Here is a 17299-nt window from a genome sequence, read left to right as displayed (position 1 = left end):
AGGAAATTTCATCCCAAATTTATTCAAGAGGAAGACTTGAAGAGTTTTGGCAAAAAGGTGATTGTTCAAAATTGAGACTTGAAAATTTCGAAACGTAAAAAGTAAGAAATTTCGAAGAACGACAAGATAAATTTGTAAAGGAGTTCGTTTATCTAAATTGATTTGAGGTACCAAACATAATTGAAAACATATAGGTGCTTATATGGGTAAAGCAAGTTTAACAAGTTTGAAAATCTCAATTGGATATGTATTAAAATGTGTCGTATTATGAAGGGGAATCTTGTGTAAAACGGTTTGTATTTTGATGAAAGTGGGGTAACTTGCATAGGAACTTTTATGGATAGTATAAAATCGCACATTTGTAAAAGTTGTTTATTGAGAGGAACGAGAAGGTTTGGTAAATAAAGTGATAACGATCTACTAAGTATGTTTACACAAGAATAAAGAATAGAAAGATGGTTTTAAAGGTAAAGAGATAAGTTAGGATTCAAATGTTTAAACTGATGTGATTGTGAACGTGGTTCGTATAAGAGGACAATGAATAAAGGAGAATAATGAGAGTATAAAAGTGAAGGATTGATGTTGAATACACGAGCGTGAGTATTAGAAATAGCATAAGTACTGGATAGATAAAAGTAGTGTGTTAAGAATGAAGTCTCGTCGTGGATAATCAGATGTAATGCGTTTGTGAGTTGTTTAATGATGGATTTGTCCAAAGGTTTGCAAAACACTGAATTATTCATGGCACGTTTTACGAAAGATTAGTAATATGGTGGAAACACTTATATATAGGATGTACCAGCGGCGTATCTGCCATGTTTTGACCATATTACGCCTGTCTCGTATTTGGTGTCATGTTACGCTCCGTCTCTTACCATACGCAGTAGTACACTCTATGGTTCTCATACGTCCATCGCTATAATCCCGTGTGCACCCGTGATTATACCAATCGTCGCATGATCCGCATAGCTTGTAGTAGTTGCGTATGAGTTAAGGTATACATAAATTCTAAAAACAAGATTGCGTGTGTATAGAAATGTAGTTGATACGTGGTCGAAAACCGGTGCTTGTAATTGTTTAATTTGATGTTTTTACGCAAGTTTTAATTTCGAATAGCCTACTTTTGATTAGATACTTGTTTTGCAGGTCTAGCAGAGTTCAAGGAGGTTTTTGGGAGCTTTACGGGTCACCGGAGTGAAAACGGGACCACCGGGACGCGAAACGGGTCAACCAGGAGCAAGGAACGCGAAAACGAAAAATGGGGTTTTGGGGCACCATCCCTGACGCCCATATGGGACGTCGCCGACGGTCTATATAATCCCATGTCGCCTGAAAGTGTCGTAGACAGCGAGTTTAGCCGTCGCCGGCTTTTGACGATTGCACACACCGTCGCCGACGGGGCATCAAGTCGTCGGCGATGGCTCCCCTATGTTGACATCGTGAAAATGTGATTCCCTTGGTCTTGGAACGAATTAAAGACATCCCAGCCATCATTATTTGGGAGTTACACTTATTTTGAAGGTTGGAATGTCACTTTGGAGCCTATTCTTATCATCTATTACCTACCATTGATGTCGGATCCAGCTATCATCACCAATCATCATCCGAATCAACCAAATCCAAACCCTAGTTCATCACTATTACAATCATCCTTCGACCCTCCATCCATCCATTCAATTTCTCCACCACAAACCCTAACCACCATTCCATCATTCTCCAAACTTCAAGATGATCAAGATCAAGCTTCCAACATCCGGTGATCAAATTCTTTCGATCATGCGTGGCTAATTTCTTGGAGGTTTCACCCCGGTTTAGACTTTTGTAAGATTTAGGGTTTAGTATGTTTTGATGATTGTTTTGTGACAACTTGAAGTACATTTGAATCTTAGACAATTGTCCTACGTTGGTATTGAATTTGCAAATTGTCGAGTGAATGATTAAATTTGACTTTGTGAAATGAATACACGTATTTATGCCTTGTCTTTTGATAGGATTTTCTAGTCCAAAGTAACGAAGTGCATCATGGTCCATTGTTTATGACGTTGATAGCGATTGGCACCTAAGCTTTGTGATTGCGACCCGTTAATGAATTATTTCACGTAATGCTAATTAAAATACATAATAACCCTAAGTCTTGCATTAGTTGAAACCGGTTGTGAGCCTTGTTTTCTTATTATTGTTCAACCAATCAATTTCAATTCTTGCAATTTGTTAATCATTAGTAGTTAGTCCATTCAATCATTTTAGTAATTTTAATTCACATCTTTCAATCAAACAAAAATATACAAAAATAAGATAGCAAGCTTCATAAGTCGTGACTCATATTTCAGATCCATTAAATCCACTCGCAAACCACATACTCTTCGTGGTTCGACCCCATACTACCACTAACTATTTGTTAAGGGTAATTTGGGACTATAAATATTATCTTTGACCGGAGCGCGACACTCCGATCAAATTTTGGCGCCGTTGCCGGGGAGTGCGTACGCTTTGTGTTTGGATTATTATTTGAATTTCTTGATTACCTGTTTAATTTGTTTAGTTTCCTTTTGCACTTTGTGTTGGACCAAGTTCCGACCCTAAACAGTCAGTTGAGAACGTTCATCTTCACATACAAAGGCGGAATCAATGCACATGAAGTTACACAGCTTTTCCTTTTCAATTCCTTCTCTTTTATTGCTTTCTGAATCAAATTTGACAGAGTTTGGTTACACAAGCAATGATCTAGTTCCGCTCCAACGTACACGAATGAATGACCTGGTTTCGCTCCAAGCTGCTATATATAGTCCCTATGGTTTCGCTTATATGGCACTGACTAATAAGCGAAACCTCTTGAATCCTTATAAGCGAAACCTCCTAACTGAAAAATAAGCGGAACCTCTATTATACATGTACATAAAAGCGAAACTTCAACATAATAACCTAATTATGACTTTCAAGCTCCTATGTTGACCTATCTTGACCTAAGACTTAATGTAGACGTAGTCAACAGACATTCCATGCATCAACACTTTGTCTTTTTCCTTGTTACGCGGGTTGTGTTACTTGTGCAGGTTACAGGTAGTGCATGCATACGCGAAACTCCGGGAGGACTTCACCGTTAGTCTATGAACCGAAATCAAAAGAGTTGCAAGAAGAAATTTAGCAAGCCGATTGGAGGAAACACTTGCTTCTAATCAAACCAATAAAACACCACAACTCACACCGACCATTGAAACCGATTCAATGGCAAACCAAAACTCAAACCAAAACCTCAATCCGAACCAATTCCAATATCGAAGCAACTTCAATCCCGCCCAAAATGTCCAACCTATACCTCAAGAGTGACCGGGTGGTAGTAACAACAATGGACCACCCACACCACCTTTCCAAAACCAAAATCCCAACAACACCCAAAGAACACCCCAACAACAAAACCTTCATTGACAAACTTCCTTACCCATCAACCGTGATGGCCGGAATGTCAATTCCGACCGTCGAGGTAATCGAGATCATGGCAATCCCACGAACGAAGACCTATTCTATAACATAAACGATTTGAGGAACACCATCCATGATGATGAACCATATAGTGTTCCCGGTTACCAATCGCCAGAACATGTAAGTGTTTATATGAAAAATTCGGATGATGGGGGATATTATGATGATCGGGCTAACGATGACGAAGATTGGGGATATGTGAATCAGGGTAATTTCTACAATGCAAGAGGAATTGAAGATGAGGAGTTCGGCTATCAAAACGCCAACTATGTGGGGAATGATGATTACGGGTACGGGGATAGGAGAAATGACGGTTACGAGAACAACCGTCAACCACGAAAAAACAACCAAAGGAACCAAAATGATGGGTTTTACAACAACAACAACAATATCAACCCTAATCGGATTCCTTGTTCCGTGGGAGGAGGTAATCAACGAGGTAATCAAGGTAGAAATCAAGGTTAGGATAGAAGGGGTGATCGAAGGGACAACCGAAGACCGGTTGATCAAGAAGTTAACGGTCCGCATCGTCGTCAACAACCTCCACGAGGAGTGAATGACCGTTTTAGGCTGGTGGTCAGCGAGATTGATTCACCAATTGTTTGTGAAAGAAGGATGTTTGATTGCAAACCTCATTACATCAATATACTTCCTCACTTCAGTGGAAGGTCGAATGATGAACCGTACACGCATTTGGCGGAATTCTCATCCATATGTAACACAATCAGGGGGCACAATTTTGCATTGGAGGAAGTCAAGCTTCGACTATTTCAATTTTCGTTAAAGGTCAAAGCGAAGCAATGGTTCCTTACACTCCCGGCAAATAGTATTCGAACATGGGGAGAAATGCAACAAGCCTTTCTTGATGAATACTATTCGATGGCGAAGACCGATGACGCTCGTGATGAAATTAGGTCTTTTCGCCAACTATCGGGTGAGCCGTTGCATGAAGCATTCACAAGATACAAGGAGTTGATGCGAAAGTGCCCACATCATCAAATAGAGAAGTGGGAGTTAGTCAAGTGTTTTGTACGGGGTCTAGACGACAATACATGGAACCGCCTCGAGTCAACGAGCAACGGGACTTTGTTGAGCAATCATGAAGATGATGATTGGGAATTCCTTGAGCGGATGAGCAAGCGGTCGAAGGAAAAGGAATCGGCCGATAGAGCCAAGAAACATCCCATTTCCCGATCACTTCCCAATCTTGATACTAAGGATCGAATTACTACCTTAGAACGGGAAATGGGTCGTATGAAGAAGAAGGAGGTGAACGCGGTACAATTCGCGGTGTGTGAAGAGTGTGGAGACATCGGCCATAGAACCGAGCAATGTCCAACGGGGCCGAGTGATTACACCGAGGAGGTAAACCAAGTGTATGGGGATCGAAAGCAATATGACATGAACTCCAACACTTACCATCCGGGTTTGAGAAATCACCCTAACTTTCGGTATGGTAATTCTTCGAATCAAATGAACCCGAATTTCCAATCGGGTAATCAAGGTGGCCAAGGAAGTTCTTCTTACAACAACCGTCAAGGTGGTAACCAAGGAGGTTACCAACGTAATTACAATCAAGGGTACCAAGGCTGGGACAATAGTTACCAAGGTGGGTACCAAAGGAATTACAATAATCAAGGCGGTAATGGAAGCGGGTCGAACAATCAAACCAGTGGTGATGATTTGAGTGCCAAAATGGATGCTTTGTTAAATATGCAAAAAGAATCTCACAATGACATCAAGGAGATAAAGAAGACAAACGAGATTCGGGACAAAGCACATGAGGCATTGGCAAAGCAAGTGGGCCAACTCGCGGAGGAAATGGCTCAAATAAGGGGAAGCATGGGGAAGTGTTAGTGCACGATGTCTAAAGCCTACGTCTTAAGTCTTGGGGTCTAATGTGTCAAAACTGTAAAGTTTAAGGTTGTATGTTTAATTTCGCATGAAAGGTCCTTAGTTAATTCCGCACGGAATTACTTGTAGTAATTCCGCATAAACTGTAATGTTTCATTCCGTGCGGAATTAGTGGCCTATATATATGTGTAATGTCTTTCTCATTTGGTACGGAATTAGGTGCATTATAACGAAGTGCTGCCAAAATCCTGCCGTGTAATCAAGTTGTTTTATGAATGAGAAAGCTGTGTTAAAGTGATATCTTTGTTTTCTACTCAATTCTCTCTGATTCAACACTGTTTGTTTATTTCCGCCACTCAAACAGTGGTGTATTAACTTTAATTGACTCACTTGATCATCAAAACGATCCTACAATTGGTATCAGAGCCAGTTATGAGCCAATACACTTGAATCAGTGTTTTTTATTACACTTTATTGGACTTCTGGACAATCTAACGGACAAAATGGACTGAGTTTTTAGTATTGTGTGTAAAACTGTGTTTTAACAAACCCTTGAGAAAATCATAGCAAAATTCGAAGTTTAAGTGACAAAAAATGGCCCAAATAGTAATTCTGCGTGAACGAACCATTTAATTCCATTTGAAATTCTGAGGTAATTTTCACATGGAATAACTAATTCCGTTTGAAAATTGAAGCAATTTCAAGCGAAATTACTAATTTCGTTTGAGGTGTAATTCCATTTGAAAACTCTAATTCCGCAAGAAATCACATCTAATTTAGTTTGAAGTGGTAATATCGTGTGAAAGTTAATTCCGTTTGAAGCTAATCTCGTGTGAAAGTCTGATTCTGTGTGAAAGTCCATTAGGTCTGTAATTTCGTTTGAAGTCTAATCTTGTGTAATTTCCTTTGCAACACCTGTTTTTCAAAACTCGAAAAATTTTTCCGGTAAACTGATTTCTTAAAAATGGAAAATCAAGATTTTTATAACTTCTTTGCCGGCGGTGGGATGACAGCAGCACAAAACCCAGCCAGTATAGAGTATAGTGCAGAACGTCAATATGCAGAATGAGTTGGGGACGATGCAGAAACCACCTAAACTGATGAATACCGATGAGTATTCGGGTTGGTCTGGGAGATTCAAAAACTGGGTACAAGCCAACCACTTTGAATGTTGGATGAAGATTGAGTCGAAGTATGTTCCACCAAGAGATGGTTTGGGTCTTGAAAAGGGAATTGGTAGTTTGACACAATCTGGATAGGATGACTTCAAAGCTGAGAAGAAGATGATGAGCATTCTTCAACAGGCTATTAAAGGGGATATCTTGGTGTTGTTGCAGCATGAAGATAATTCACAATCAGTTTGGCAGCAAATGAAAGTAAAGTTTCAAGGGAGTGTGTCCATGATCAAAAGCAAAAAGGCTTTGATAAAGAAAGAATTTGACATTTTCACCGGCATAAAAGGTGAAACTACAAAACAATTGATTGAAAGATACTGCCATCTAGTTGTGGTGATGAAAAGATTGGAAATAACCAAGACAAATGAGGAGTGGATCAATAAGTTGGCAGATGCATTGCCGTACGACGAATGGGGTACTTATTTGATGATGTTGAAGAACAACTCAGATATTGTGAATTTGAATCTTAGTTCGTTCGTCGAAAAGATCGAAGCTCATGAGTTATAGTTAATTAACATCAAAAAGATGAATTCTGCGAATGTTCAAAAGGATGTATCTCTTTATTACAAAGGAAGCACTCCAGCAACAACAAATCTAAGCCCGAAGATTCAAGCAGCATTCAGCGCAGATTCAACAACGGGTACTTCGTCTAGTACTCCAAGTAACAACAAGCCTTCACCTTTGCTAGTTTTGAGCCAAATCTCAAAACTTCTGAACAGATGTCACCTCAAAGCTCATCTAGCTCGAACAATCAGGGATATGTTTCTGGGATTCAGTGTAATATTGCAGTCAACATTAAGAACGGACATGAGTTTACTGAAGCTGCTGCAAAACAACATATTTCACTGTTAGCTTCCGTTCTGGAGTCGTACGAGAGTTTGGTGGCAGGAAAGATCGGTAATCCTGATATGAACAAGGAAGAATAAGATCAAATAGATTCGAAAGAGCTAGAGCTAATTGACATAAAGTAGGGAATGGATAGTTTGGTTAGAAGAGCCCAAAGATTTATGGAAATCACGGGTTGAAACAGTTTGTCTGGACCAGATCAAAAGCTTGGGTTTGATAAGTCAAAGTGATTTGTTTTAAATGCAAAGAGAGAGGGCATTTTAAGAGAGAGTGTCCGAACAGAGAGGTCAACAATCACCATAATCCATTTACCAACGACTACTACAGACATGCGATCTATCACAAGCCAAATCAACAACCAGTCATTCAAAGACCTCAGATTGAGAACAAGCCGGAGAAAGCTCTCATAGTAAACCAAGATGATGAGAAGGTAGCTTAAGGATTCAGTTGGGATAAATACATCCCGGGCAGTGAAGGAAGAGCTATGATGGCTGAGATTGTAGAAGAGTCAGAGAGTGTTGTTGAACCAGAGGTGGTTAATGAAGATGTGTCTGTGGAAAATGTGGTAGATCTTGAAGAAATTGCTGCTGAAGTCTATTATTATCAATCCGAACAGGAGGTATTAACTAGTTCTTTAAAATCAATCATGCCTCCTAAAGTGTTTGATTCTATTGCGGGTTTCTTCGAAGAGCCAACAACAGGACTATGCCCACATTATGAGGCTAAGAAAGATTTTGTTGAAGAGATGATTGATGTAACCAAGGAAATGACTGAAGAGACACTGAAGGAGATCGCTGACAGAGCCTTAATGGGAAAACTGAAAGAGGTAGACACAGAACCTGTAGAACCAGAGTCTGTTAGTACCGAGTCAGTACAAAAGGAGTCTGATAAGGAGTCAGAAAGTGTGGAGGTCAAAACCAAAGGAGTGTCTGAGTCAGAGTCATAGTCTGATAATGTCGGTAAGCAGGATGTTGATATTGAGCAAGAAGAAAAGATTGTCGAGAAGTTTGAGTCAATTTCTGAAACCCCATGCCAAAATTGTTCAAAACCTTGCATGGAGTGTCTTGAAAAGGACACAAAGTTTCAGGAATTGAAACAATACACTGATGAGGTTAAATTTGACCTAAATGAAGTAAAAGAAGCTTATGACAAATTAGATAAATCTATTAAAATGATTCAAAAAGAGAGTGTTGAAAATGATAAAGCCACAAAGTTGTTAAAAGCAACAGTTTTTTATAAACAAGTGGAAATCAATTTTCATTTAGACACGATTGCTTCATTGAAGAAAGAGATAGAGTTAACCAAAATTGAGAATGAAAGAATTGATAAGAAGGTAAGGAGCTATGTTGCATCTTCTTACGTGATTGAACAGATTGTCCCACAACAACCAAATGCAACACCTGCCTTCAACAGTGTTCCACCCCCAATGTGGAATCATTACACTCAGAAATATCCAGATGGGGTGGAAGCTGCGTTGAATCTCAAACTGAGGACCATTGAGAATGAGTTACCGGAGAGTATTGATGTTACATTCTCTCCGTCCGACACTGACAATGAGTCACAGGTTATCAAGACCGTTGTTGACCAAGTGTTAGACGAAGAGAGTGATAACTCGGAGTTTGAGATTGTGAATACTCATTCTGAGAAATTTGTGTCTGATTCTGAAGAAGACGGTAACTTCTTAGACCGATTCATACCAAAATCAGACAAAGTCGCAAATGATGAGCCGATCATTGTGGTTTACACGATGATTGGAACTGCCAAGCTTTATTCTGATTTTGAGTATCCGCTCCATAATGCAAAGATTGAGAATATTGAAAAAGTGTTCAAATTGGTCGAAATTAACATTTCTGAGGTGAACAACAAAGAGTTCTTTTCAAAACCCAAGAAGTCGTTTGTTAAATCACAACCTAACAACTCGGGTAAGAAAGAGTGGGAGGGAAATTGTGGTAACAAGCGAAATGGAAACAATTTTAAAAACAAAGGAATTGGTTTTGAAAAGAAAATGGTTAAGAAGAATATCAAGTCGAAGGAAACAATGAGTGATGTTTTCGTTGTTGGTCCAAGTGTTGATATTGAAAAAGAGTACATTTTCAGTTAGAAAGCCATTGATGATTTCAATGCAGCGAAGAAACTGAAAGAAGAGTCGTTCAGATCAACTTTTGTCGAATATGACAAAAGAGTTTGTTATCGCTGCAATGAGATTGGTCACATGGCCAAACAATGCAAGAAAGTCTTTGAAAAAACTGTTTTTGAAAAACCTGTTTTGCAAATCCCGACCTAAATCTCCAACTGATAACAAGGTTAAAAAAACCAATGGTTTCACCGGTACGCATTTTGAAGAGGGGTGAATCCTTGAAGTCAGAAGATAAGCCGAAATCAACTTTTGAAGTTGCCGAATCTTCAAAAATTCAAAAGACTTCAAAGATTTATCGAAAAATGAAAGTTTTTGAGAATCAATCTTGGGTAGTGAAATCAAAATCATCGGTTGAGGAGAAAAAGATGAAAAGTGTTTTGAAAAATGAAACAAAAGGTTTTAAAGATGATGTAGAAAAGTTTGAGTTTGAACTTGATAAACTTCTTGAAGAGTTTCCACCGATTAAAAAAGAACGAGTAAAACCAAAAGTAAAAACTGATGTTCCAAATGTCATTTTTAACTTTCCAAAGGTTGGTGTAACATGTGACATAGTTTTTTGGTAGTGTTTCAGCTGTTAAGAAGTCATGGGCGTCATTGTTTGAGTAATTTGCTATAATGTTTGCAGGGGCTGCCGAGGTCGATCATTTCAAGATGGATAATGGACAGCGGAGCCTCAAGACACATGACTGGAATGCTGGCGTTGCTCTATGACGTGAAATCTATCAATGGTGGATACGTCGGATTCACTGGAAATCAGGGTGGAAGGATTGTTGGTCAAGGGACCTTAACGAATGGAGTTATCTCGTTTGAAAAAGTGAACTACATAATAGAACTTGAAAAAAACCTGCTGAGTATTTCGCAAATTTGTGACAAGTCTTTTACCATACATTTCACTAAAAATGAATGTCTTGTCTTAAAACCTGGGTTTAAAATTCCTGAGGATATGGTGCTGTTGCGCGCTCCACAAGAAAATGATTTATACATTCTTGACATGAGTGTCGCAACACCAACAGATCATCAAAAACAATGTTTTGTGACGAAAACCAAAGCTACAGAAAAATAGTCGATAATGTGGCATCGAAAGATGGGCCACATTCATGTTAGGAAAATGAAATTTCTTGTACATAATGATTTGGTTGAAGGTGTGAATTTGAAAATTTTTCACTTGAATGATGACTGTGTCGCTTGCAAGAAAGGAAAGCAGACAAGGAAAACACACCCTCAGAAGCTGCTGAATTCGATCAGAGTACCGCTCGAGAGATTCCACATGGATCTCTTTGGGCCGGTTAATGTGAAGAGTATCAGTGGTGACTTATATTGTCTTGTGGTTACCGATGACTTCACAAGGTTTTCATGGGTAGTGTGTATGGAGAGGAAAGATCAGACGTTTGAGTCACTAATGGTTCTATTCAAGAAGATGGAGACGCTGTATAAGTTGCCGATCAGAAGAATAAGAAGTGATAATGGAACGGAGTTCAAGAATAATCGAATGCTCGAGTTCTGTAACGAGAAAGGGATTCTTCATAAATTCAGCGCGCCATACACTCCACAGCAGAACAGCGTAGCTGAAAGAAAGAATCGTACTTTGATTGAAACTGCTCGAACAATGCTTGCTGATTCCAAGTTACCCATATTCTTCTGGAGTGAAGCAGTCGCCGCAGCGTGCTATACTTTGAACCGAGTGCTCACCGTCAAGAAATATAAGAAAACATGTTTTGAACTTTTGCACCGTTATAAGCCCAATCTAAAGTTTCTAGAACCGTTTGGATCTTCGTGTACCTTCATAGATCCAGATGGTAAATTTGGTGCTAAGACTAGTGATGGTTTCTTTGTAGGTTACGCGAGCCCGTTGAAAGGGGTGTTTGTGCCATGCCTGGGAATAGTAATTCAAGTTCAGCATGTAGACTGTCAAAAGCACAAAGCTCCACCACAACTTCCCGGACAAAGATTCTTGTTCGATTATCACAAACTCTGGGAGTCTTTCCAACTACCGATTCAGCCAAGTGATGAGGAACTAGCAATTTTGTATCAATATCAGCAGTCCATGTCACAAGAACAAGTGCCTTGACCGCTAGTAGTTTCTCCATCCACCGAGGGTACACACAATCATGAGGCTGTTCCAAGTGGAACTGCTCACGAACCACCAGAGGAAACAGCTCCAACATTTGACAATTCTGACGACTCAGAATCGGAATCCGGTCCGACTTTTTACGAGGAACCAAATGTTGAAACGACAGAAGCTGAGGATCACACCGTTGATCTAGACATTACGAACTTGCAATCGGAAGTTAATGTGCCTGACACTGCTATGCCACGAACATTGTCTTATCATCCTTCACAGCAAATTATCGGTGACCTACAGAGTGGTGTTAAGACGAGAGATCAGATCAACAGAGCACTTACCTGTTTTTATTCATCTGTTGCTCCTTTACAGGAAGAATTCTCAATTAAATGTTTTATCTCGCAGATTGAACCTAGAACTTATAATGAAGCTTTGATTGAAGGCAGCTGGGTGAACGCCATGCAGGAAGAGCTGCAGCAGTTCGAGAATCTGGGTGTTTGGAGATTAGTAGACTTGCTTGAAAATTAAAAGCTGATAAAAACAAAGTGCGTTTTCAAGTGCAAAAGAGACGATAGAGGAGTTGTCGTTCGGAACAAAGCACGATTGGTAGTACAGGGATTCAGTCAGCAAGAAGGCATCGACTATGATGAGGTGTATGCGCCTGTTGCTAGACTTGAGGCTATCAGGATCTTCCTTGCTTTTGCGTCGTGGAAAAAATTCAAAGTCTACCAACTTGATGTGAAATCTGCATTCCTGTATGGAAAGATCAAAGAAGAAGTGTATGTGGGACAACCACCAGGTTTCACTGATCCACAACACAGGAACAAAGTCTATCTTCTGGATAAGGCGCTCTACGGACTTCACCAGGCACCGAGAGCCTGGTACGAGACGCTTTCCCAACATCTGCTGGCCAACGGGTTCATCAGAGGGACAGTTGATAGCACTCTGTTTACAAAGGAAATTGCAGGCCATCTCTTAATCATGCAGATCTATGTTGATGACATCATTTTTGGTTCGACGAATGACGACTTGTGCAAGGATTTCGAGAATATGATGAAAAAGAAATTCGAGATGAGTTCGATGGGGGAGATGAAGTTCTTCCTAGGGCTGCAGGTGGAGCAGATGCCCGAAGGAATCTTCATTCATCAAATGAAGTACGTGAATGATGTGTTGGAAAAGTTCAATATGGCTCAATCCAGTCCAGCATCAACCCCCCTGGCACAGAATCATGGAATTTGCCCCGATGAGAGTGGAGAGAAAGTGGATGAGACACTCTATCCGTTAATGATTGGATCCTTGATGTATCTTACTGCTTCTCACCCGGACATCATGTATCCAACGTGTTTGTGCGCCAGATATCAGTCAAGCCCAAAGCAGTCACACCTGACAATCGTCAAACGAATTTTACGGTATTTGAAAGGCTGCCTAAGCATCGGCTTGTGGTATCCTAGATCGGGTGACTTCTCTCTTACTGGTTTTGTTGATTCTGATTTTTGGAAGCTGCAAGCAGAATGCTAAGTCCATCACTCCTGGGTGTCAGTTCTTAGCAACTCGACTTGTTACCTGGCAGTGCAAGAAACAAACCTCAGTAGCGTTCTCTACTTGCGAGGCTGAATACGTTTTGGCCTCAAGCTGTTGCTCTCAGATCCTTTGGATCCAACAGCAGATGCGAGACTTTGGTTTGCAGTTCTTGGACACGCCGATTTTTGTGGACAATAAAGCAGCAATTAATATAACGAAAAACCCGGTTCACCATTCTAAAACCAAACATATTGAAATCCGTCATCATTTCATCCGTGATTGTCACGAGAAGAAATTGATTCGGATAGAACATATACACACCGATGAACAAAAGGCTGATTTCTACACCAAACCGTTTGATAAAAAGAGATTTAACTATCTTTTGAAATTAAATGGGATGAAAAATTTGCTTTCTGGGAGGGTTGAGGAATGTGAAGCCGAGGAGGGCGGCGATCTGATGTGATCTGATGTCTTGTTGTCAAATTTTATTGTATAGTTTATTTTATGCTTTCAATAAAAACAAAAACACAAAAAAAATATGTTTTATTTTTAGGGGGAGAAAGTTTGCAGAAAAATACAAAAACTGAAAAGGAGTTTGTGTAAAAAGGGGAAATGATAGTACATCAGCTAGACAGATACTGTACGCTAAAGAAATGTGATGTTTAATATGTGTTAAGAAGTCTCGCTGATGATGTGCCGATAGGTTTTTACAAAATTAGTAGATTTGTTTGGGATATAAACATAAATAATTACTTGCTTTTACGTGGGGAACATCTCCAGGATATATGGTAACCCCCGAAATCTTGTTTGAAAGGTCCCTCTTTCTGAGATACTAGGTCTTTATACTTAGTGATATCTGGGGTATTATACCTGGACTTCTGATTTTGCGGAAGCAATAGCATAGTCCTCGTATAATACTCTGCACAAGCTTTACTTGTAAAGCCTCCCCTCAGCATAAAAAATGATGAAACATTGCAAAATGCTAATGCTGTTGTAAAAAAGATTCCCTAAAGGGAACCCACCTAAAGTCGAGCCGTCATCTCTCTGCTGAACGGAAGTTCTGACCTGAGCTCTCACGACCTCGCATTCAACCCATTACAGATATCATCTAGGTATACTCATCTGTAAGACTGAATATTGGGATCTGGATACGGGAGTATATACTGAGGTGGTACACGCGTAAAAGTTATGATCTTAAAACACTAAATCTGTATCCCGAATAGATTAAAAATTGTGTGAAAATTTAAGAGGATCAGTATATCGACAATCTAAGCGAACTGTTTAATGCTGTGAATGAAATTTAAGCTTAACGGTACTTGTGTCTTGTCGGAAGCTGATATGATCCCCTAACACGCTCACAAAAATATTGTGTGTACAGATTTCCGCTTATCATATTCTAAATCCAAAAAGATTTTCATTTCATCTTATTTTCGACAACGGACATTGGGGATCAGAAGATCAAAGTCTTTTGTGCAGAACATGTCTGGATCATGAGGGTTGGGTAAGCAGAAGATTGAAAATGAGTTGGTAATTGCTTGAATGTTCAAAAGTTCATTAATTTGAACTTAAAATTGTTTCAAAACATCAGCATCTTCATAATCTGGTTAGCCAAGGTCATTAACTTGGACTTGGCAGGCTAAACAGTTGACCAGGGTCATTAACATGGACTTAGTTAACTGGGTGTGTCGGTAAATTCTGAAAAATTTGAAAAATTGAAAAAGTTGAAAGTAATTTCGTTTAGAAACATTATTTCCGCATGAAATGAAATTAAGCTTGAATGTTAATCCCGCTTGAAAGCTAATTCCGCATGAACTGGGATTTCCGTTTGAAGTTAATTCCGCGTGAAAGACACCAAAGGTAATTCCACACGGAATTACCTGGCCAATAAATAAGATGGTAATTCCGCTTGAAACTCATTCTTACCTAATTTCGTTTCAAAGACCATTCAAGGCGATTTCAAGCGAAATCTCGAAACCTTTAATTTTCTGTCGTTACTCTGTCCATTTCTATTAGATCTTCATTATAGTTGGTGTACTCAACTATATTCATGGGAAAGGTGAGTGTATTTGATGTTTATGAACCGGTTTTTATCTGATTTCGTTTGAACGATGACAAACAGTTGGTAATTCTTAAATCTAGGTTTGTATAAGATCTAAAATGAATGATGAACACATTATTGAACTCGAAATAGGTTGTCGATCTAAGTTAGGGTTTCAATTTGACTGATTTGTAAGTTGTCAGGGATTCAGAGAGTTTGATCCTAGATCTAGGGCATGTTAATGGACAAAAATGAACAAAAATTATATCATGGTGCTCGAAATCCATCGATTAACAAACCCATTTCATTAATTTGATTATCAGTTCATAAAAGTTTGATTTAGGTTAATTCCGTTTCAAACCGGTAATATCATTTGAACTGTGATTCCGCTTGAATTGTATTTCCGCTTGAACTATAATTTCGTTTGAGATGTAATTCAGTGTGAAATGTAATTCCGTTTGGGTGTAATTCCGTTTGAGTGTGAGATGTATTTCCGCATGAGTGTGATTCCGTTTGTAAATCCACATGAATGTAATTCCGTATGGGTATGATTTCGTTTGTGGATGTAATTCCGCATGGAAAGTTGTTTTAGTTGAAAATTTTTCTAAGTGTGATTTTGTTTGTGTGTTGTGATCTTGCAGACTTCGAATGTATTGTTTGATCCTCTGCGTAACACGTGCTGTGTATATGATAAAAGTATTTCAAAGATGGATGGATTTAAAGATATTTTGTAGTTTATGGAGAGACTGCCTATACAGAAAGCCTTAGCAGACCAACGTTTGGTGTTCAAATCTCATATCAAGTATTTCTGGGAGAAGGCAACTTATGACAAAGCAAACAAGACAATCAATTCTCTTGTGAACGTGAATGGAAAAGATGAACCAATTATCATCACAGAACAGCTTGTGAGAGAAGTGATAAATTTTCCTGATGACGAGAACTCTCCAACAAAATTTCCTGAGAGGATGGTGAAAGGGTGTATGTTAAGAATGGGTTACAATGGTGATATCAACAAGGCGAATTATTTGAAGGCAAATTTTCCGAGGTTGTACAAGTTTCTCATTCATTCTGTATTACTTGCTCTAAGCCACAGGAAAGGTGGTTACGACGTGATGAGAGACTACCAGATGAACAAAGTGACAGCTTTAGTACTGAACAGGAAGTATAATTTCACAAAGATTGTGTTTCATTACTTGGTTGAGAATGCATCTGCAAAAGACAAGACTTGGTTGTATCCGCGTTTTATATAGATGAATTTAGATCATGCTTATCCTCAGTTGGAAAGAGATGAGGCGAATGATTTGTTGACACTGTATCACATGGATAATGAATCGTTGAAGCAATTGGCAAGATATCATCCGAATCATCCAGAGCCACCATTTGTTGTTGAATTCTTTGGATTCATTAAAGAAAAGACTTATCAAGATCCAGATCCAGTTACTCACCAGAAGTGGAGGAATGAAGAAGAAAGGAAAGAAGCTGGTTATGTTGATGAGCTGAAAGTTCTTGAAAGTTTCAGAGAATCTCGCAGTGAATGGTTCTTGAAAGAGGAGAAAAAGAAGAAAGGCAGGAAAACGACACCGAAAGTACAAACTGAAGAAGGTTCTTCATCTCAACCTAAAAAGCGACGAAAGAAAGTAGTTGAGACTTTGCTTGTTGATGAACCTGATGAAGAGGAACTAGAACATGAAGCTGAAGCTGAAGTTAAAAAAGAAGTTGAAGCTGAAACTGAAGTGAATATGGGAGTTGATGTTCGTTTATCTCCTAATTCTGAAAGATTTTTGAAAGATCTTAATGAGTTTAATGCTCAGAAAAAAAAGGCAGCTGGTGAAAAAGAAGGTGATGGGGGTGATAAAGGCTCTTCAAGTTCATCCGATGAAGAAATTGATGAGACAGAGCGTGAAAAGAGAATTCAAGCTAAGATTGCTAAAGAAAAGCAGCTAAGAAAGAGGAAAAGACAGGAAAAGGATGATGCTGCGTATGTTCCATCTCCTGAACATGTGTCTGAATCTCAAACGCCTCCGTCTGGTGGAAGAAAGAAAGCAGGTGCAAGGAAAAGTGTTGTATCTCCAAGAGCAACGAGACAAAAGTTAAAGCTGAATCTTAGAGCACCTAAACGTACTCCCAAAACCAAGCAACCTACACAACCTCCTTCACCACCACATGATCCTTCACCACCAAAATCA

The 17299-nt window shown here is 39.2% G+C and overlaps 1 protein-coding gene across 1 annotated transcript; it reads left to right on the top strand.

Annotated features, from left to right (window-relative positions):
* The first annotated feature begins 4095 nt into the window (after positions 1-4095).
* Positions 4096-5337, top strand: LOC110906457 (hrp65 protein-like). The gene is made up of 2 exons (XM_022151588.1): positions 4096-4828; positions 4985-5337. The coding sequence occupies exons 1-2, from the start codon at positions 4096-4098 to the stop codon at positions 5335-5337; spliced, it is 1086 nt and encodes a 361-aa protein (XP_022007280.1).
* The last annotated feature ends 11962 nt before the right edge of the window (positions 5338-17299 follow it).

The sequence above is a fragment of the Helianthus annuus genome, chromosome 14, assembly GCF_002127325.2.
Source record: "Helianthus annuus cultivar XRQ/B chromosome 14, HanXRQr2.0-SUNRISE, whole genome shotgun sequence".
NCBI lineage: Eukaryota > Viridiplantae > Streptophyta > Magnoliopsida > Asterales > Asteraceae > Helianthus > Helianthus annuus.
The sequence above is the reverse complement of the archived record's forward strand: the minus strand, read 5'-3'. Positions and strand labels throughout refer to the sequence as shown.

What these genes read in the sequence shown, in the direction of transcription:
- LOC110906457 (XM_022151588.1), top strand. Translation starts at nt 4,096, where the DNA reads ATGTTTGATTGCAAACCTCATTACATCAATATACTTCCTCACTTCAGT. An exon ending in GCAATGTCCAACGGGGCCGA is followed by an intron (nt 4,829 to 4,984) that starts GTGATTACACCG and finishes CGGGTAATCAAG; the next exon opens with GTGGCCAAGGAAGTTCTTCT.